At 39.1% G+C, this 23,374-nt stretch overlaps 1 protein-coding gene across 6 annotated transcripts in view; it reads left to right on the top strand.

The window, feature by feature from the left end:
* KLHL5 (kelch like family member 5) overlaps positions 1 to 23,374 on the top strand; it is a 96,526-nt gene that overhangs the window by 55,744 nt on the left and 17,408 nt on the right. For all 6 annotated transcript variants that reach the window (XR_006290141.1, XM_027822182.3, XM_043544513.1 and 3 more), the window contains 3 exons: positions 5,346 to 5,482; positions 6,014 to 6,210; positions 14,846 to 15,058. Coding sequence is in view for 5 of the 6 variants with exons in the window: in XM_027822182.3 (XP_027677983.1) it covers positions 5,346 to 5,482; positions 6,014 to 6,210; positions 14,846 to 15,058 (547 nt within the window). In the remaining variant the exon portion in view is untranslated. The remainder of the gene's footprint in view (positions 1 to 5,345; positions 5,483 to 6,013; positions 6,211 to 14,845; positions 15,059 to 23,374) is intronic.

The following is a 23,374-nucleotide window of genomic DNA, read 5'->3' as shown; positions in this document are numbered from 1 at the left end:
AGAAAAGGCTTTAGGGATCATAGTGGTCAAACAACTAAACATTAGCTTCCAGTGCGATGGTGTGGCAAAAAGGGCTAATGTGATCCTGGGACTTATAAATGGGGAACTTGTGAGTAAGAGCAGGACAGTGATTTTACCTCCGTTTGGATTTGGCAAGACAGAAATAATGCATCAAGTTCTGGAGTCCATGTATTAAAAAAGAAGTTGAAAAATTGGAAGAGATGCAGAAAGAACCACAAAAATTATTTGAGGCTGGGGAAAATGCCTTACAGAGAGACTTAAAATACTGGTTACTGAAGGGTTCTTTAATCTAGTGGAGAAAGGCATAGCAAGAACCAGTGGCCAGAAGCTGAAGCCAGACAAATTCAAATGACAAATTAGGCACAATTTTTTAAAAGTTAGGACAGTTAACTAAAGGAACAAAAGGAGATGTTGGATTGTCTATCTCCTTCTTCTGCCGGTAGAAAGAATATTTTCGTCCTTTGGATTAATTCATTCCAAATTGAGAAATCGTTTGGGACCTGAAAAAGCAGGAAAGCTTGTTTTTCCTTTCCAGATTATGAACAAACAGGAAACTGAAGGTGAAGATAACCAAGTTAGCTGCAGAAACCAATATTTTCAGTTTCTCATGTTGATCTGTCTGACCTAGTCGATTTAATTTTGTTTGTTCTTTAAATATTTCATTTGACTATTTTAGTTAAAAACAATTTTAACAAAAAACAAACCTGATTTTAAAAAACTTGAATGTTTAACTAAATTCAAAAATTCATATGCTTGTTTTGTTAAAAAATTATATGTTTGCTGTTGAAGAAGAAAATCCAGAACACTTAATGTTGTTGATTTAGTTAAATAAAACAATTTAAATGTCTGTCTGGTGCTGTTCTCCTCCTAACAAAGCATGGCAAGAAAAGCCTCCAAATATTAATGATTAACCTGTTGAATTGGAGGTAGTTCACCTCCCAGTGACTTCATAAATGTCTGCTTCAATTACTTTTGGTAAATGAAATAACCAAACAATCATTCATTTTCTGATATAGCTATAAAACTAATCTGAAAAGTTTTCAAAATAAATCATTTAAATGTATAGCGTGTACCTTCTAAAAATGAAACCTACATCTATCTATCTCTGAGTTTGAAGAATATGTATTAAGGTTATGACCAACAAGAATGCACTTTTATGTAGAAATCCATGATTAAATCAAGTGTTCCTGACTATTGATTTAAATCACGATTTAAATCAAATCAAATCCACCCTGATCACTTTTTTAAAGTTCTGCGCATGTGCACACTCATAAGGAACAGACAAGAATAAGCCACCAGTTCTTCTTAAAATACAACAAAATCCAAGTAAACTACTTAATCATCAATACAGAAATTAAAAGCTACTTCCAATGCAGTACTTACCAAAAGAAGTTTCAAAAGCCTATCAGTTACTCTGAAATTGTTCTTAAATAGAAGTCCAAAAATTTGTGTTCTATTAAATGTCTTGTGTTCCTGGTATCATCTGAACTGTGATGGTGGTGATGTGTCTGAAGACCAGAGCACAGATAGCTTCTAGAAAGGAGGGGGAAAGCTGATATTTTATATCCAAGTTCCTTCGTAGTGGAACTGCTGTTAGTCTAGGTTGTAGTGGTGGCATGGCTGGAGCTTAACTTTGTTTTTAAAAAAATCTCACAACACACATTTTATATCAGAAAGTTAAGTAAACTAATTCTACAATCTTTAGAGTGGGGAACTGCTGAAATATAATATCAAAAATTATGCTAATTTCCCATTGTTTTTCACATAGCTGAGTCACTGGCACGTCTCAGGATTCTTGGGGAAATCCTTCAAATTTATTTCTCCACTGGGGGAAAAAGCATTGTACGAGAAAACATGTTGAACTAACTGGTTTTAACTAACACAGTGTTCATCATTACTTGGCACTTAGTGTGGACTGGGACTGTTTACCATGTCTTTTAAACATGACCTGTCCTTGCTTATCTTAAGTTATTGTGACAACAGATTTCCCAAACTATGTAAAACTTATGAATTCTGATTGAGCTTGATGTGTGTCATATGTGTTTAATATTTTATAATTATATATTATACAAGGAATATATATTAAACTAATATATTAGTTAAAACAAATTTCCTAAAATTATGCTTTTTCGCAGTATAGACAAGATTTCTCACTACAACTGTACTGAGAAAGTTGCAGGGGGGAAGTGGAGCTGAGTGTCACAGATAGAGCTCCAGGAATGAGAACACAAAAGGAAGACTTAAGGCTATGCCTATGCTACAGAGTCGATGTGAGCATAGCCCCCTGCCTTAGATGCAGTTTATCCCAACAGAACGAGTTTTTCTGCCAGTGTATGAACTCCCAGAATGACATTAGCAATGCAGACAGAAGAACTCTTTGTTTAGTACAGCTGCATTTACACTGGGGTTTTTGTTGGTATAGTTATATTAGTCACGTGTGTGGTTTTTTTCACACCTCTGGCCAACATAGCTATGCCGGTTTATATTGTCTGGGTATACGGCAAGAAGGACAGGAGACACTTGTTATGGATTTTACTCAGGCCTCAATTTTATTATTAGATGTCTGGGACTACCCAGCACATAAAGTGTACAGTGCAGGCAAGTCCATGCTTGTTCAATTCTCCGGGGCTTTCACCATCCCCTCTGTTTCCATCCATGTTCCCCAGCCGACCCATGGCTTGGACCTTACCATCCAGCACCCTCGTAAAAGGGTTAAGGTGGGCTATGAGGATGGGGTGGGGGAGAGGATTGGCTCCCTGCCGTACCAATTAGAGGAGTCCCCAACCCCCTCCCCGTGCTGTTCCTTTATCCAGTACCTCCTTTTAAGTCCTTTACCAGGCCATTTATCTGGGCACTGGCTGCCTTCCCTGTGGAGTAGCTGCACTGAACATCCGCCCAACCTTACAAAATAAGTTGCGACACATGGCCTATCACCTTTTCTTCTCACCAGAGAAGGTCCTCCCTCACGCCCGCTGTGGGGAAGGCGAAAAAACCTCATTCCACCGAAGCCAATTCTGGTAGTGTGGGAAAAATTCCTTCCCAGCCCCCCTTTAAAAGGAGCGACTAGCATAATGCCCACAGCAGGTCCTAATCCATCCTGTCATTCGCCTCCACTAGGGGAGGGAGGGTGGGTGCTGGCTTCCTCGCTGCTTGGAACAAAGAGACTTGCCCCATCCAGGTTTCGTACCTTTATGCCCTTCGGATCACACATTCCTGGGGCGGGGGTGGGTGAGTCATTGCTGCAAAGCTGACCACCGAGCACCTTTTTTACAGCTGTTTCTGACCACCTTCTCCCCCCGCCCTTCCCCCAATAAAGCAGAGCTATCCTTCCAGGGTAAGCCCAGACAAACTCTACCCCACCTTAGTTGTGGTGCAGTGATTTTGAGTGTAGAGCAAGCCTAAGGCCATGTTTACACAAGAGTTGTACCGATTTAATTCTATGTTTAGTTTAAGAGGTATAACTACCCCTAGAGTGGATTAAATGTGCTTATACCAGTATAGCTTTTTCTTGTACAGAAGGGGAATAAACTGTACAGTTATAAGGCATCTTTTCAGTAGTATAATTGTGTGTACCCTAGGATTATACAGATATAACCGCATTGCAAAAATCACACCCCTTACTGAAATAGTTATACCAGTGATCTGTGTGTGGACTAGGTCTTAGCCTAGGCCACTGTTGCAGCCACCACTTTTTTCCCCGTTAGAGCCCTAAATATTATTACAATACTGTCAATGTTAAATATTTTTAAAGTGAGATATTTAGTTTACATGTCTGGTTCTGAATTTTAATGGCAGAATATAATGAATTACAAGTTATTTTAAAATTTGTTTTCTTAACACATTCAAATCTAGTTCATCCAAAGAACCTTTCACTTTCTAAACTTCCCCAAATGAAATATGACTACATGGTCCCAGGACAATCTAAGGCTTCTGACTGAACAGGAGCATATCAAAATATCAATCTGACAAATCTCCCTCAATGACCAGATGAATTTATCTCATACCACACTCATGCTGTACAGAACCCTATTCTGAGAGGCAGTATTAGAAGCTGAGGTTTTATTTAAATGAAAAGCTGAAACACCTAGAACTGCCACATGGATAGCCATCCTGACAATTTATTCTAATTATCCTCTGGGACTGAATAACCTAGTTTATCAAGAGTGGGCCATAAAAGGAATTTTTTATTACAGAGATTACAGAATACTCTTATGTCCTTTGAAATGCTTAAAATGCTTTTAACCCATTTTCCTCATGGTCAAATTGTGTTTAATTCAAGTTCTGTGCATTCTCACCCATCTCCATTGCCTCCAAAAGGCTAGCAAAAAGTATTTACCTGATGCAGCCCTGGACAAAGATGATGCAATGGATAACAGATGGAAGATATGCAGACACAATTTAATGAAAAGTAATGGCTGCAACACTGTCAGCAATCTATGACTTTGCAATTAATAAACTAAGGCATAATTTTATGTAGTTCATCTGTAAAATGCATGCAGTTAATCCAAATATCTGTAAGAAATACTACCAAGCATTCCCCTTGCTTTTCCACTCTAATCACATCTTCAGCTACCTTAATTCCTGAAAATGTATTACTATTATAATATGTATTAAGTGTTTTGCTTTCTCTCTGATGCAAATAACTGTTCATTAAACATTAACCTAGACATCCACTCATCCCAAACAGTTGACAAAAGTAATGCATCCGATGAAGTGAGCTGTAGCTCACAAAAGCTTATGCTCAAATAAATTTGTTAGTCGCTAAGGTGCCACAAGTACTCCTGTTCTTTGTACACAAAAGAGGTAACTCTACTATTGCCGTATTCCTGTGACTGACTTACTATACTCACATGTGGAATTTTATGATTTGTATGATCTCCAGTTCTACTGGGTACGTAGGTTCCCAGTACGTGAACTATGAGGAACATAAATAAAATATTTTAAAGTATTTTTTTAAATTACTAAGAAATAATTCTTTTACCATTTAAAAATTAATAATTGATTGTTTTTTCCAGGTATTTTTCATACAGTATCGAATGCCTATATATTTGCTTCTTTATGTATTATTTTTATATGGCAATTACAAAAAGTCATTGAGCACTAAAAGGGTAAATCATTTACATAAGCAGAAAATGTACTTTCAGTAACAGTACTTCATTATTCATGGGAAGGAACTGGGGCATGAAGTAGTTTGTCAAGTTTAAAATGCTTTCCTCAGTACAATGCACCTTCAAAGGGCAAAATAATGAAGCATTTATTAACAAACGTCAGCTTCACTAAGGTCTTTTTTTCCTCTTTCTCCCCTTTCTCCAATATGTTCTCAGATTAGTTCTCTCCTCTGTTTCGGACTATTTTGCAGCCATGTTTACTAATGATGTAAGAGAAGCAAGACAGGAAGAAATCAAGATGGAAGGTGTAGAGCCAAATGCACTGTGGGCTTTGGTTCAATATGCATATACAGGTAATAAGAATGAAGAAAAGGGTGGTAATGTTTCTCTGATGTTTTGTCTCGAAGTGAACATCATATTCCATTATTAGATTTCAGATATTTGATAGAAATGGTGCACCGTACAATTCAACTGCTTATTTATTAAAACTACTATTACTGCGATTACCTACGGCAACTCAATGGGATGTAGTCTCTCTAGTTAGTTGGCAAATGTCAAAATATTTCAGATGAATTCTGATCGGTGAAAGGAGAATATTTTTCATAATTCTTTTGAACTATATTATACAAGTTACTAATTTTGAATTTTTTGATTGTTTTGTAGGAATGTTATTGTCTTAGTCCGATGTTTTGAAAATAATTCTATGTTTGATTTTTTTTCGGGTTTGATGAAAAATAAAAGCAGAGGAACCAGAATTACCATTTCAGCCACATTTTCTTTCTCTCTCTCTCTCTCACTTAGTCTGTCGAAAAATCTCTTGTTGGAATTACAGTCAATATTCTTTCTTTCATAAATAATGAGCACCCTTCTTTTAATATTGCTAGGTCGCCTTGAATTAAAAGAAGATAATATTGAGTGCCTGTTATCTACAGCTTGCCTTCTCCAGCTCTCTCAGGTTGTGGAAGCGTGCTGTAAGTTCTTAATGAAACAGCTTCACCCATCCAACTGCCTTGGAATCCGCTCTTTTGCTGATGCACAGGGTTGCACTGACTTGCACAAAGTGGCTCACAATTTCACCATGGTATGTCCTTATTTGTAGCATCGTCTGTTCATTGATTTTTCTGTAGCAAGGAAAATATAGAGCATCTGTCTTCATGAGGTAAATGTTGCTCTCCTGCCCCACCCCCTAAGAGCCATTGTTATTATCAGAGCTATTTATATACTGTGACATTAAGTACTGCTTTCTATCTTGGTAGTGTTCCATTTAGTCAGAAAAAAGGTAATGGGTAAAATCTTCAAAAATGCCTGTGACTATTTAGAGAAACAGCATGGGTAAGATAATATCTTTTATTGGCCCAACTTCTGTTGGGGAGCGAGACAAGCTTTCGAGCTTACACAGAGCCCTTGTTCTGGTCTGGGAAATGTACTCAGCCACCTTTTGTATAGCAACATAGGAACAAGGAACATATGTTCTTAGGTAGAATCATGAGTAGCCAAATGCAAAAGTATAGCCAGCAATTAAGTGAGGGTTTGGGGATTTATTTGGAGCACGTCTGATTCTCTGACGTTCTTAAATTTCATTCCCTTGCCAACATCTTTTGTTAATTTTTCTCCTTCTCTCTCAACGGTATCCTTTTATGGTACCCTCCTCCGATAGTAGAGTTAAGAGCCTAAGAGGCATATCTGTCTGCCACCAGTTAGAACTGCTGCTGTTTGCTCATGGGAGTTCCTAGAGTTATGTGAGGTGCTTCTCTCCTCCTGCCATGACATGGCCTCTGCTGGTCTAGGCTCTTGGGAACTGAACTCAGGCATCTGGATACCACATCAGTGAACTTAGTATTAAAGCCTTTGATCCCCTGTGTGGTATCCCCAAGTCATCTGAAAGGTGTAATTTGTGTTTCTTAATTGGAATTGTGGTAATTGAATCAGAAATCCACCGATTCTCCTTTTACCTTCTGAATTTTTGCTGAATGGAACCCATTGTTTGGTTGTTTTATTTTTTATTATTTTTCCTCTGACTTAAAGTTTACTGTTGTTTGCAGTGTTATAGCCATGTTGGTCGCAGGATAGTAGAGACAAACTTTTGAGGTACACACAAAAACCTGAAGAAGAGCTCTGTGTAGCTCAAAAGCTTGTCTCTTTCACCAACAGAAATGTTGGTCCAATAAAAGCTATTGCCTCACCCACCTTGTCACTCCAAGTTTACTATGTGAAATTAGAATCAAATATCCCGGCATTCTTGTCATGTGTGATTCAGTTCCCTCTCAGATGGGTGGATCATTGATGCATTTAGTAATGCATACATACTAATGTTTATTAAAACGTGAATGAATAGCGTGCAAATTACAGTATATAATAAAAAGAAAAGGAGTACTTGTGGCACCTTAGAGACTAAGAAATTTATTTGAGCATAAGCATGCATGCATGCGATGAAGTGAGCTGTAGCTCACGAAAGCTTATGCTCAGATAAATTTATTAGTCTCTAAGGTGCCACAAGTACTCCTTTTCTTTTTGCAGATACAGACTAACACGGCTGCTACTCTGAAACCTGTCAGTATATAATAAGAAAAGGTTTCATTATTGATCAAGTATGGATTGAAGACAGAGCATCAATAAAACAATCAGATGAGACAGGAAGAACAGAGTAAAACAGATATGTATGATGATGAGAAATAGTATGCTTAATTCTGAGAGACTGAGAAATCATTGTACATAATGATGGGAAAAAAATCACACAGAAATAGACTTCTTATTTCCTCCTTGCCCAAACAGTTTTTTCCTAAATAAATAATTGTCCTAGTTGTGGTACTGTCTAGTCACGTTCTTCTAACATTTACAAGTGTAATGCTAGAATCAGAAGGTTAACAAAATATTATTTGATGCATTTTAAAATATTAACCTTTAGAAGGTGTATCTCCATCTGGTCTTACTATTTTGACAGGTCCTGTTGATTGTTGTCTCACTTCTCAAAAGTTAGCTTATTACTGACTCCACATCTTTCCTTTAGTAAGAGGTTGTTCAATTCACAGGAAAATAGTTATGTACCTTTAGGCCATTGTTTACTTCAGTGGCACAATTACTGATTCTAAAGCTTTGGCATGAATCAAATTTAAATTAGCTGGATTTTAAAAAGCCATTTTCAAAACTAATTAGTTGTGCTAGATGGATTCTTCCCAAGGCCTTTTTAATGTTGTTTAGTTCCAATGGAGACATGAAATTGAATTTTAGTAATAATGAGTAATACTGAAGCAGTTCCTTTGGTTTGAAACTAATGTTGCTATGGAAACTGAATAGAAATGTATAGTCCAATTGAATCTTCAATTAAAATAAATCCCAAAGTAATTTAATTTGTTTAAAAGCAATTTGAAAGAATAAAAATGTTTAACACTAATAAATACTAGTCACTTGATGCTCATTCCATTAAAAATATTAAAGCATAAGGGTTAAACATACCGATCTGTAAATTCTGTTTGTTAAAATCCATAATTATTCATATGCCACAAATGATCATGGGTTACACTGAAATGACTCTGACTGGAGAAATTTCTGTTGGTTTTGCCACATTGTTTTGGCTTTCTTAAAGGCACTTGAAATTTGAGGAAAATGAACAATATAAAATATTTATATTTTAATTTCAGTATATTCATTTTCTTCCTTTTGCCGCTGCTTTTCTTTTCTAGTCTGATGGAAAGAGCAGTTCACCATGCAAACAATTTCACTGCAGTTAAAACAGATACTCAGTTTTAATGCTGTCATATTGAAAAGCTTTGTGTGCAACAATGAGTATTTTGATAAGCACCTAATTTAAACCATTGCTGTACTTAGAGACCAGCAGTTCACATGAAATGGGCTTTTTCTCAAAATAAAAGATCCATCAGTGAACAATCTCAGTGGGCCTAGCTCCGCTAATAGACTTTCTCTATCTGAACAACGTTCATTAGTGTCACTTGAAAGCGTTGGCATGGTTTCAGTCAGTGCAGTGTATTTGAAGTATAAATGTAAGTGGGATTTATTTGAATGCTGGACCACTTCAGATTGAAAGTATGTATGTTGCTGTTTTGCTAAAAGAACATGAGTGTTTCATTACTTTATTATTAACTATGTCGTCACTCAATTGATAGACTATTTACTCATTGTGACAAAGAATTAGAAAACTCTTCAAGGTTATTGTCAAACTAGATCAGTTTTTTGGACTTCAAAATTTGACCGTGCCTGAAAAATCCTCAGGACATAGTAAGTGAAACACTGCAACAGTCTAAAGTGACTAGTGGTGGACATAATAGCATATAAACAGGCATTGTGTGCCTGATTCTCATGATGTAAGCATGTAAAATGCAATTACCAGGATCGTGTGTGCAAATGCACCCAATTAACCTTTTACACATACAGTTATCTTATTATGTAAGTATAATTTATAAAAAGTAATGGGCTACAAGACTAGAAATTTAAAAATGTTGCTAGACTAGCCAAAAGATTAATTTAAGTATCTCTGTATCAGGGCATAAAGTACAGAGTTTTTGCACATTTGATCTTTTCCAAAGCAGCATCTAACATAGTGTTTTACTTCCAACATCTTCCTGTTATATCAGGTCTGGGGCCATCCTACATTTCCATCAAGGGTGACTACTGTGTTTTCTTTAGTTTATCCAGGAGATCAGAATAACATAATCTCCATTAACTTGATATCTCAAGTAACATCAAGATGCTATGTCATCTTGTCCCAAGATGAGCAGAGTATAATTCCTCTATTTTGAGGACAGGGAGGGAACTAAAATATAATTGATGCAAATTGGTAAGAGTTGATGAATGTCATTAATTATTCGTTTCAGAGTAACAGCTGTGTTAGTCTGTATTTGCAAAAAGAAAAGGAGTATCTGTGGCACCTTAGAGACTAACCAGTTTATTTGAGCATAAGCTTTCGTGAGCTACAGCTCACTTCATCGGATGCATACTGTGGAAAGTACAGAAGACGTTTTTATACACACAAACCATGAAAAAATGGGTGATTATCACTACAAAAGGTTTTCTCTCCCCCCACCCCACTCTCCTGTTGGTAATAGCTTATCTAAAGTGATGACTCTCCTTACAATGTGTATGATAATCAAGGTGGGCCATTTCCAGCACAAATCCAGGGTTTAACAAGAACGTCTGCGGGGGGGGGAGGAAAAAACAAGGGGAAATAGAAAAGGAGTACTTGTGGCACCTTAGAGACTAACCAATTTATGTGAGCATAAGCTTTCGTGAGCTACAGCTCACTTCATCGGATGCATACTGTGGAAAGTGTAGAAGATCTTTTTATATACACACAAAGCATGAAAAAATACCTCCTCCCACCCCACTCTCCTGCTGGTAATAGCTTATCTAAAGTGATCACTCTCCTTACAATGTGTATGATAAGCAAGTTGGGCCATTTCCAGCACAAATCCAGGGTTTAACAAGAACGTCTGAGGGGGTGAGGGGTTGGAAAAAACAAGGGGAAATAGGTTACCTTGCATTATGACTTAGCCACTCCCAGTCTCTATTCAAGCCTAAGTTAATTGTATCCAATTTGTAAATGAATTCCAATTCAACAGTTTCTCGCTGGAGTCTGGATTTGAAGTTTTTTTTGTTGTAATATAGCAACTTTCATGTCTGTAATCGCGTGACCAGAGAGATTGAAGTGTTCTCCGACTGGTGCATTCTTACAACTACAGTACCCACCTGCGGAAGTGAAGAAACAGATTGATAGAGCCAGAAGAGTTCCCAGAAGTCACCTACTACAGGACAGGCCTAACAAAGAAAATAACAGAACGCCACTAGCTGTCACCTTCAGCCCCCAACTAAAACCCCTCCAACGCATTATTAAGGATCTACAACCTATCCTGAAGGATGACCCAACACTCTCACAAATCTTGGGAGACAGGCCAGTCCTTGCCTACAGACAGCCCCCCAGCCTGAAGCAAATACTCACCAGCAACCACATACCACACAACAGAACCACTAACCCAGGAACCTATCCTTGCAACAAAGCCCGTTGCCAACTGTGCCCACATATTTATTCAGGGGACACCATCACAGGGCCTAATAACATCAGCCACACCATCAGAGGCTCGTTCACCTGCACATCCACCAATGTGATATATGCCATCATGTGCCAGCAATGCCCCTCTGCCATGTACATTGGTCAAACTGGACAGTCTCTACGTAAAAGAATAAATGGACACAAATCAGATGTCAAGAATTATAACATTCATAAACCAGTCGGAGAACACTTCAATCTCTCTGGTCATGTGATTACAGACATGAAAGTTGAGAGGAGAGTGGGTTTGTGTGTGTGTTTGGGGGGGGGAGAAAACCTGGATTTGTGCTGGAAATGGCCCACCTTGATTATCATACACATTGTAAGGAGAGTGATCACTTTACATAAGCTAATACCAGCAGGAGAGTGGGGTGGAGGGAGAGAAAACCTTTTGTAGTGATAATCACCCATTTTTTCATGGTTTGTGTGTATAAAAACGTCTTCTGTACTTTCCACAGTATGCATCCAATGAAGTGAGCTGTAGCTCACGAAAGCTTATGCTCAAATAAATTGGTTAGTCTCTAAGGTGCCACATTAATTATTCGAAGATCAACATTATTTTTTTAACTTAAGAAAATCTTTCATTGTGTGGTGATTGCTTTGTAGTAACAATACTTAGTACTTATATAGTATCTTCATCTGTAGATCCTGAAGTGCTTTATAAAAGAGGGTCAGTGTAATTGTACCTCAATTTCCCATCTGTAAAATGGTGATAGAAAAGTTAAGGCAAGGGTCTTGTAGCTACTGAATGGCAAAGCTGGGAAGAGAATCCAGAACTCCAGACTTTCAGTCTTGTGACCTGTCCAATGACCTATGTGGCCTCTAATTATCCTCAGTCCATCAAGGAAAAAAATCAATTTTTATTCTCTTCTAGCTCATTTGAGAACAGTTGATTGTGTGCAGTTGACAGTTATTCAGTGAAATATTTAGCTTTTTTTCCCTTTCAAAAAATGCGAACCAAAGGGAAATGCGTGTTTTCAGACAAGAGGAAAATGGCTTGTACTTCTTTCAAGGCTTGAAAAATTCACTTGCCTATGGTGAATTGGAAACTTTCCCAGGCAGGTGCCATCAACTTCTGCAGCATCCAAGCTTTAATTTTGTTAATTTTTGTTTTAAGTTGCTAGCCTTTGAAGTTACAAGGAAAACCTTCTGAACATGAAGTGATTATAAACCAGTGTTGTCCAAATGTGCAAGAAGACAGCTCTAGAATCTCTGCTGCAGCTGCTGCTCAGAGCTTTTTCAAGCTTTAAAGCAGAGTGAAAAGAGAACAGTCATGTCAGTTTTTATTGTTGGTCTTCAGAAGCACATGGAAAGTGCAAAAGCATTACAAGAATTGATTCAAGTTCAGCTTTCTGCTACTTGATAATTCATGAGCAGCAGCAGAGATCAATACTATTTATGAGTAGAAGAACTCAGAAACAGAGGCTTGGAGAGGGATGGAGAAGCAGACTCAGCGCATAAGTAGCAACCAGAAAGGTGTGCCATAGCTGTGCCGCTGTAGTGTAGACATACCCTTAGTGTAAGATAAGAGACAACAGATGGATACAGATAAACAGGGGAGTACAAGGAAACAATGAGACAATATTGGTCAACGTGATAGGAAGTTGTCTCCACTTGACAGCATCCCAATCGTTAAGTTTTTTTTGGCATCATGGCAGAGTGGAGGGTTTTGAACATGGTTAATGAGGCAGCTTTATGGACATTTATGGGGAGCACCTCCCAAATGTGAGAGGCAACAAGGGAGAAAATATGAAGACGCTTGTTTAAAAATGTAACTAGATATTTGTAGACTGTCATGTGCCTTGTCCTCTTTTTTATATCTTTTAGTCACACTAATACATACTTGACTTGTTAAATCTTTCCTTATAAGTCAATCCATCCAACCTTTGTAGGTTTTCTTCCTCTTCTCTCCCTTAATTTGTCAATATCTTTCTGGTAATGAGATGCACAGAATTGAATGCAATGCTCAATGTATTGCCAGAGCCATTTTAAAAAAAAAGAATGTCATCTCCCTCCTCTGTGATGATATGCCCAGTGCTTATGCAGTCCAAAACTGTAATGGACATTGTTATTGCCATTTTGTATTGCAAATTCATATCTGATTCGCAATGCCATTTTCATCAGTATTTCTCTCTACGGCTCCCGGATTTTTGTCTGTTATTAAATCTGTGTTTTTGAGTTATTGAATTATTTTTCCTCTGAGATATTAACTTGCATTTTTCCAAGTTGAAGGTCTTTCCAATTTAGTATTTTCTTTGAATTTCACTAACATGCAGCTTACTTCTTTTAGATAATTAATGAAGATATTAAATAGGGCTGGTCTTAACACTTATCCCTGCACAGTCCCCTTATAGAACACACCCACCCCTGTGGATATTTGGGCTTTTATTTTTACCCTTAAAAAAACAAAAAGTATTTCAGCCAGTTTTCAGTCTACATGTGTTTCGATATCCAAACCAATTTCAATTAATTTTGAGAGTAAGATTATTGTAGAGATTAATTCAAATATTTTTCTAATATTCAGCTACATTATGTCTGCTAATTTTGGACTTGATCATGAAGTTACTACAATCTCCGAGCAAAAGGAAACATATAAATGTGCTGTTCCAGGAGCAGACCACATTGAGTACATCTACACTTCAATAAAAAACCTGCGGCACCAAGTCTGAGCCCATGTCAGCTGGCTTGGGCTGTGCGACTATAAAATTGCAGTGTAGACATTTGAGCTTGCCCTAGCTCCAGCCTGAGCCCTAGCCCAAACGTCTACACTGCAATTTTAAAGCCCCACAGCCAAAGCCCCACAAGTTCAAGTCAGCTGACCTGGGCAAGCCATGGCTGTGCCATGGTCTTCCATTGCAGTGTCGATGTACTTATTTTGACTCGGAGATTCTTTCCACCTTATGTCTTCTTTTTGTTCCCCTGCAAAGGAGCATGGAGTATCTGTGATCTTGCCTGTTTCAGTACTATTAGAAAAAGCATTCAAGTTTGGCAAAATATATTTGTTATAAGCTTCTTATTGCTCTCTAGTTTTTTGGTGTGGGGGTTGCCACTTGCACTTGAGTTTAATAAAGCTTCCACAAAATCTTCTAAAAATCCTGGTATTTTTAAATAATGTGCACTTATGGTCAGAAACATTTTATATTGTGTTTCTTCCTACCTTGAAATGAGGATAGGCTACTAGAAATGATAGGTTTCAATTCTCCACATCTTCCCTTCTATCAAAAAAGTAATTTGTTGATTAAAAAAATAAATTTGTAGCCTGGTGCAGTACTGTGAATCCTTTACATCTTCATTCTGCTATCTATATACCTTATTCAGCTGTGTTTGACTTACAAAACAATAAAAACAATTTAAAATAACCTACTGAAAGTTAGTTAAAACTGTTTTCCTGTTCCTTTAGTCATTGGAAATTTTATTTGTCACAAACCAATCTAACTATAATGAAGTTGACCTCCTGAGGTCCCTTCCAACCCTGATATTCTATGATTCTATGAAGACCATTGCAAACATGCCCAGTACTGGAATATGCTGTACTCTCTACTCAGCAAAATCTGCATCTCAATACATTGAGTTTCTACAGCTTTCAGTAGTGGATAACAATAGTGACCTATCCAAAGGTCTTCAGTGTTCATATTGAAAATACTTTTTTCTTTTTCAGGAGAATTTCATGGAGGTAATTAGAAATCAGGAGTTTTTATTATTGCCAGCTGCTGAAATTGCAAAGCTTTTGGCAAGTGACGATATGAATATTCCTAATGAAGAAACTATACTGAATGCACTGCTTACTTGGGTTCGACATGATTTGGAACAGAGAAGGAAAGAACTTAGTAAGCTGTTGGCTTACATTAGGCTGCCTCTGCTTGCTCCACAGGTAAATTATTACAAATATAAAACCATTTGCTCTTTCTTCCCATGGATAACATCGGTATTTTTTTAGGGGACATACTTAATACTGTCTATGTGGAAGTTCCTCCAACTAGTAGTGATTTTGGTTTCTTAAAAATAGAGGTAAATAAATGAGGGATGTACAGAGTATCAGTGCATGATACGGTCAGTGTCTTTTCTGCAGTTGAATTGTAGTGTGCCACAATGTGAATCAGATATCAGTCAGGATTCCATAGTGAGGGAATTGTTAGAGGCAAAAGGCTTTAAATAATAACAATACCTAGATTTCTTATAGTGCTTTTTGGCAGTAGATCTTAAAGCACTTTACAAGGGAGTATCATTAAATAATGATCAGTCAGTATCATTAAATATATTTTTACATTTTACTTTAGTTTCAAATGCCTAATAAACTAGACAGCCAGCCTTTTACGTGCTTTTTCGCTAAACAGCATTACCTTCTGCACCCTTTTTACATGCAGTTGGGGAAGATCTATGGTCAGTTTTGTATTTGAATGGATGAGAGTGCCACCTGCACTAGGCTCATTAAAATAACTGCTCTTATTGATTTCATTAATAATACTTAGCACTTTATATAATGTCAAAGGGCTTTACAGACTGAACACTTGCAACATCCCTGTAAAGTAGAGTAAGAATTATCTCCATTTTAAAGATGGGAAAACTATGGCTTTTATGAGCCTTTGACATATACAGTACAAGTAAAATTCACTAATCTACAGCTAGGAACTATGACCTTCTTCAATCTCTTAACGATTATCTTTAAAGCACTCGATCTTTGACCCCGTTGTATTCGTCCTGTGTCCTCTTTATGATCATTAGCTGGATTGGCTAGAAGGCATTTGCTTTTGATACTTACATTTGAGTACTCCGTAACCAGTGGCAGAACTTGCTCAGCTGTGAGTCCCTGAACTTGTAATTCACTTTCTTTAGAAACATATTAAGGTCAGAGTCCATTGACCTTCAGGAAACAATTCAAGGCTTACTTATTTTGTTCAGCATATGTTTAACTGTTTTTATATTGTTCTTGTCTTTTAATCCACTGTAATTGAAACATCTAGAGTCCTTGGAAATAGAACCTACAGAAATTAGTAAATAAATATAAAATCAAGAGAAATTGGGCCTGATCAGTACTAATTGGACAGTAAATGTTAAGGGAAAAACAACAAAACAATACTTGATTGCAGCCACTATTGTGTCTCTCACTTTTCTTCCATCTTTTGCAGATGTATGCTGGCATTTATGATTCTACATTTCTATCACCTTTTTCATTTATTGCATTTTTTCAGATTCTTCAAAAAATAAAATTGATGTATTTTTAAAATTAATGTTAATCACACACAAATCAGGAAATTGAGTTAAGTTGCAACAACAGCCTTAACTCTGACCCATGAGGGTGTGTTATAGTATGGTGTTTTGTTACATGATCACACAGCAATGGGCAATGTGACATAGCAAACACAGTAAAATATAATGAAACTGTTTCCAATTTTATGGTAGAAGGTTCAAAGCTGTTTGGAAGAAAGGAGACAGAAAATTGGAGGGCTCACTAAAAGCCATAATGTTATAAGCAGAGATGTGAGGACTTAAACTCACAAACTTAAAAAAATTATAGGGCATCTGAAGTAGGGGATTGCTCGATGGAGCTATGCCATCAATGATGAAGGCTTGTCCGAAATATCGCCTTGGGCATTATGCAAGGTGGACAGATCCAACATGAACCCTGAAAATGATGGCTAACACAGGCAGCAAAGATGCAGGACAGCAGCTGCACCTAGGTACCCTAGGCAAAGGAAGTCGCTGGGAAAGTCTCAATGGCTCAGGTCACACAGCGTGAAGCCAGTACTGGTAGACTAGGAATAGGGTTGCATTACTGCACCTCCGTCTCATCCCGATGGGATGAGATATTTCTCAGGATAATCATTGGCTCTTGTTTTTTTTGACCACGAATAACCTAGTACTCAGCATCAGGGTTAAAGCCCCTGCCTTACTTTCAGCTGTAGATGCCTTCTCGGTGCCATCTCCCCTCGGTGCAAACATGACGGGTTTGTGACAAAGTTCCTCTGGGGACGTGCATCCACTGATGTCGGCAGGCACATCTGGAATACATTGTGACAATGCATCCAATTGTATCTGGGATCTCCAACAGTCCACCAAAATTGCAACTTGGAATGTTGCAACTCTTCACAGGCATGGTCATCAGGTCGCTGTCTCACGCGAAATGGACCATCTTGGTATATCAATCCCAGGACTAACAGAAACAAGGCTGATAGATCACGGACATCATGAGGTGGAAGATTCTTTCCTTCTGTATTCTGGCAGCCCCGACCATTTATATGGTGTAGCAGTACTAATGCAACACGAAGCCAAGTCCTCCCTGACAACCTGGATATCTGTCTCTCATCGTTTACTAACTGCACCTCTTAAACATCGACACTGTTACTTCACTGTCATAGTAGTAGAGGAATCTGTTGACTCAGTTAAAGATCATTTCTACGATCAATTGGAACATCTAGTATGCACAGTCCTTCCACATGATGATCTTGTGAGCTTGAGTGACCTAAATGCAGTGACTGGCTGCCTGCGAACTGGGTTTGAACAGGTCATTGGTTTTTGTGGTTCAGGCACAGCCAATGTTAACTCTTGCTGCTTGCTTACATTCTGAGCCTCCCAGAATCTTTCCATTCTTGGGTCATGGTTCAAGTGGCAACACATACACCAGATGTCATGGATCTCTCATGGTGGCGTCACTCAAAAGGAGTTGGACCACATTATGACATGTGATAGGCGTATCTTCGCCTCCTGTAGAGTTTATCGTGGTGTGGAATGCACGGTGAACACAGATCATCATCTAGTGGTCACCTGTATGATGTTGATGCTCCAGCGAGCAGGTAAGCCCTCTGTGATGATGATGAAGTTTGACATCGACGCACTCATTGTGCCAGGTTTAGCCAACAGGTTTTGTATTGATGTCAGCAACAGATTCTTGGCTCTAGCTAATCTGCCAGATGACATGGAGTTTGCCTGGTCCCTGTTCACTTCTACTGAGCAGACTATTGGCTATAGACATCCAGCAGGCCGACCATGGCTATCGAAGGAGGCCTTCCAGATAATTAAATTGAAGGCTACAGAGTGCCAGTGTGGTGATAAACACACTCATAATCAGCTGAAGCAAAAATTTTATATCCTGGCACTCCATGATTGTAAGGCATATTATAACTAAGTGGTGGATGATGTTGAATTTGGCTTAGTCAGGAGCAACTTGAAGCCAGCATTCCATGCCATTTGCAACTTCAGCGGTCAAGAGGTAGTCACTACAAATGGTATCCTGAATGACAGCCATGGCCATCCATGTAAATCGAATGATGACATTCTCTCACGCTGGGTGGAACATTATCACAGTGTCCTGAACCATCTTCCAGCTGCCACTTGTTCAGAGCTGGATGATCTGGCAGTCACTGTGGTTTTGGATCCAGACATTTGTACTGATGCACCAACATTGAATGAAGTGAAGTGTGCCATCTCTAGACTGAAAAATGGACATGCAGCTGGTGCTGATGGCATCCCCTCAGAGCTGCTAAAATGTGCTATTGATCCTGTAGCAGAATCACTTCTGGCCATCTTTTGTCTGGTGTGGAGAACTGGAACCCTGCCAACCTCCTGGAAGGATGGTATTGTGATCTCACTCTAAGGGCAAGGGACCGTGCAGTGAATGTAAGAGCTACAGGCTGATCAACTTGCTTTCCGTTCCAGGGAAGGTGTTAGTGCATGTTTTGCTGGAATGCCTGCTCCTTTGCCACATCGGAAGCGTCGTCCCCAACAGTCAGGCTTTGAGGAACAGGTCCACATTAGATGCCATTTTAGCCCTTCGCTTGTTGTCAGAGATACATTGTGAGTTCAGGAAGCCCCTGCACATAGCGTGTGTTGATGTTAAGGCTGCATTTGATTCAGTAGACTGTGTCTCGTTATGGAAGGCCTTAAAGGGCGTAGGTGTCTCTACTACTCTGCTGGACTTGATTAGAGAGCTGCATAATGGACCCATTGCCCGTGTTTGTCTGGGGAACTGGATGTCAGCGTTTTTAAAATCAGTATCTGGTGTTAGGCAGGGCTGAGTTCTGGCCCCTGCACTCTTCTGTTGGTCAGGGGATTTCATAATGTAGCATTCCATCAGATTCATAGGTATTAAGATCGGAGATCTCTCGCTCACAGACCTTGACTACACTGATGATGATGATCTTTTAGTACAGAGCCTCCACAGGTTCGTGAGGCTCTCCAGCATATGGAGGAGGAGTCAGCTAAGATTTGTCTTTGACTATGAAGCATGGAGACCAAACTGCAAAATCTAGGACCAGGTCTACCTGCGAGTCCAATCTCTTTGAACAACGAAACTGTTGAATCAGTTTCTGGGTTTTATACTTGCTAGCTTCTCCAGCTCTCACACGGAGGTTCTCCATCGGATTGGCATCGCAGCATCTGCCGTGGGCCATTTACAAGGGATATGTATGACGTAACAACATCTTAGTATGACAACCAAGTTCAGGATTTATTCTAGCTGTATCCTTCCCATACTGTTATACAACTGTGAAACATGGACACTATGTTGCGCAGACTGGACAAAGCTGGAGGCTTCCCACACAAAATGTCAACTTCGTATACTGGGCATAAAGTGGCATGACTTCATCTGTAATGCAGATGTTTGTGGTTGTTTGGGTCTACAGGCTACTGGGGCTATTGTCCGCAGGAGGTGCCTTACGCTTTTCAGACATGTTGCAAGGATACCACAGGTCGTTCCAGCGTATGCCGTTCTCCGGGTGGCTTGTAACATAAAATTACAATAAATAAAATTCTACCAATAGAGGAGTGGAGACCCCCTAGTACATGGGGTTATCAAGTCTGTTCTGATGGTGGACTCTCAAGCCATCAAGACTTTGCGGTTGCACAGGAATGGACCAAATGGCTATCGCCGACTATCTGGCTAAGCATTGAAGATGAAGAATGTTATAGGACTGTAGAGCTAATGGCAGTAAAACTTGTAGTGGAACCTCTGTTTCATCAGTTTTATTTATAAAGATTTCTTTGAAGCTACTATTGTACATTCTGGCATCCCTGTTTATTGACAGAAGCAGCATCCTAGACATCTGGAAAATCTTGTTGCTGTTGCAAAGGCTTGTGACATGGTTGTTTGTTTTTATTTGTATTATGTATTTACCAGGTTCTGGGGCTAGTATCTGATCTTTGATCATATTCTGAAAAAGTTGATTAATCACATTCCTAACTGTGAGAGATTCAGCTTTCTTTTCTTCAGAAGCTCCTAGTACTTCAGAATTTTCTGTTTAAATTACTGCAAAAAAATTTGTTCCAAAGTATGCAAACATTATACCTTTTACTGAATCTGTTTTTCAGCTGTGCTTATAATGTTAAAGCACCATTTGTAACTGCTCAATTATAAATGTCTTTGAAATTTGGTGCAAGGATCTACATAAATAACCAAACCCCTCAGAAAACTGTAATTTATAATTAGGGCTTTTGTTTTTTGGGGTTTATTAATTGCATTTTTCAGGGTTTATTTTTAGCAATTTTTGCGTTTTTATGTAGATGTCAAAAAATCAGGGTTTTTCAGGGCTTTCTCTTAGTATATACTGTAATGAGTAAGGTATATTATATTGTATAGTATAATATATATACTGTAATAAGTAATCTCTTTGTGATGTTCTCTAGAGCACTTTAACATAGTACTCTTTCAAACAGCACTACTTTAAAGCGCACTAGAGAACCTTTGGTGCACTCCAATAGGGTCTGCATGGACCAATTAATGAATAACACATAAGTGTGCTTTCGAAGTCATGCTCCCATAATCCATATTACTGCTCCATTTAGACAAGCCCTTAGATACAAGTAACTATTTCCTGTGTTTTGCAGGTTTTTATTGGATACACGCAGATTTCTTTTTCTTTAACTTTGGTGGTTTTATCAGTGTTGGTCGGTTAAAACCTAAAATCAGAATGCATTATAATTAAATTATAATTATTATAATGCATTCTATTAAATTGTTAGCATTTGTAAAATATGTGAGTCAAGACAAAGGTTTCAGTGGGGAATATTTCATTTACAATGAATTGCAATACAGTGGACTTGGTCACAGAACAGAGTTTGGGTTTTTTTAGTCAAAAACAGCCTTAGACTGCTTATATTTTTAGTTATCATGGAATTATTTTCATAGGTCCAAGCCTTAGAATCATAGAATATTAGGGTTGGAAGAGACCTCAGTAAGTCATCTAGTCCAATCCCCTGCTCAAAGCAGGACCAACACCAACTAAATCATCCCAGCCAGGGCTTTGTCAAGCCAGGCCTTAAAAACCTCTGAGGATGGAGATTCCACCACCTCCGTAGGTAACCCATTCCAGTGCTTCACCACCCTGCTAGTGAAATAGTGTTTCCTAATATCCAACCTAGACCTCCCCCACTGCAACTTGAGACCATTGCTTCTTGTTCTGTTATCTGCCACCACTGAGAACAGCCTAGCTCCATCCTCTTTGGAACTCCCCTTCAGGTAGTTAAAAGTTGCTATCAAATTCCCCCTCATTCTTCTCTTCTGCAGACTAAATAACTCCAGTTCCTTCAGCCTCTCCTTGTAAGTCATGTACCCCAGCCCCCTAATAATTTTTGTTGCCCTCCGCTGGACTCTCTCCAATTTGTCCACCTCCTTTCTGTAGTTGGGGGGACCAAAACTGGACGCAGTACTCCCAGGTGTGGCCTCACCAGTGCTGAATAGAGGGGAATAATCACTTCCCTTGATCTGCTGGCAGTGCTCCTACTAATACAGCCCAATATGCCGTTGGCCTTCTTGGCAACAAGGGCACACTGCTGACTCATATCCAGCTTCTCATCCACTGTATTCCCCAGGTCCTTCTCTGCAGAACTGCTGCTTAGCCAGTCAGTCCCCAGCCTGTAGCGGTGCATGGGATTCTTCCTTCCTAAATGCAGGACTCTGCACATGTCCTTGTTGAACCTCATCAGATTTCTTTTGGCCCAATCCTCCAATTTGTCTAGGTCACTCTGGACCCTATCCCTACCCTCCAATTCATGCAATTCATCCCATCATCCAGATCATTAATAAAGATGTTGAACAAAACCAGCCCCTGGACCAACGCCTGGGGCACTCCACTTGAGTGGACTAGCTGCCAACTAGACATCAAGCCGTTGATCACTACCCATTGAGCCCGACAGTCTAGCCAGCTTTCTATCCACTGTATAGTCCATTCATCCAATCCATACTACTTTAACTTGCTGGCAAGAATACTGAGGGAGACGGTATCAAAAGCTTTGCTAAAGTCAAGATATATCACATCCACCTCTTTTCCCCATATGCACAGAGCCAGTTATCTCATCATAGAAGGCAATCAGGTTGGTCAGGCATGACTTGCCCTTGGTGAATCCATGCTGACTGTTCCTGATCACCTTACACTCCTCCAAGTGCTTCAAAATGGATTCCTTGAGGACCTGCTCCATGATTTTGCTGGGGACTATAGTTCCCCGGGTTCTCTTTCTTCCCTTTTTTTAAATATGGGTGCTATATTTGCCTTTTTCCAATAGTCAGGGACCTCCCTGGATTGCCACGAATTTTCAAAGATAATGGCCAATGGCTCTGCAATCACATAAGCTAACTCCCTCAGCACCCTTGGATGTATTAGATCTGGACCCATAGACTTGTGCATGTCCAGCTTTTCTAAATAGTCCTTAACCTGTTCTTTCACCACTGAGGCCTGCTCACCTCCTCCCCATACTGTGTTGCCCAGTGCAGCAGTCTGGGAGCTGACTTTGTCTATGAAGGCTGAGGCAAAAAAAGCATTGAGTACTTCAGGTTTTTCCACATCATCTGTCACTATGTTGCCTTCCCCATTCAGTAAGGGTCCCACACTTTCCCTGACCACCTTCTTGTTGCTAACATACCTGTAGAAACCCTCCACATCCCTTGCTAGCTGCAACTCCGGTTGTGACTTAGCCTTCCTGATTACACCCCTGCATGCTATAGCAATATTTTTATACTCCTCCCTAGTTATCTGTCCAAATTTCCACTTCTTGTAAGCTTCCTTTTTGAGTTTAAGCTCACTGAAAATTTCACTATTAAGCCAAGCTGGTCGCCAGCCATATTTGCTATTCTTTCTGCACATCGGGATGGTTTGTTCCTGCACCCTCAATAAGGCTTCTTTAAAATACAGCCAGCTCTCCTGGACTCCTTGTCCCCACATATTAGCCTCCCAGGGGATCCTGCCTATTAGTTCCCTAA

The sequence above is a fragment of the Chelonia mydas genome, chromosome 4 (assembly GCF_015237465.2).
Source record: "Chelonia mydas isolate rCheMyd1 chromosome 4, rCheMyd1.pri.v2, whole genome shotgun sequence".
NCBI lineage: Eukaryota > Metazoa > Chordata > Testudines > Cheloniidae > Chelonia > Chelonia mydas.
Note: the sequence above shows the minus strand (reverse complement) of the source record. Positions and strands in the feature narration are given on the sequence as shown.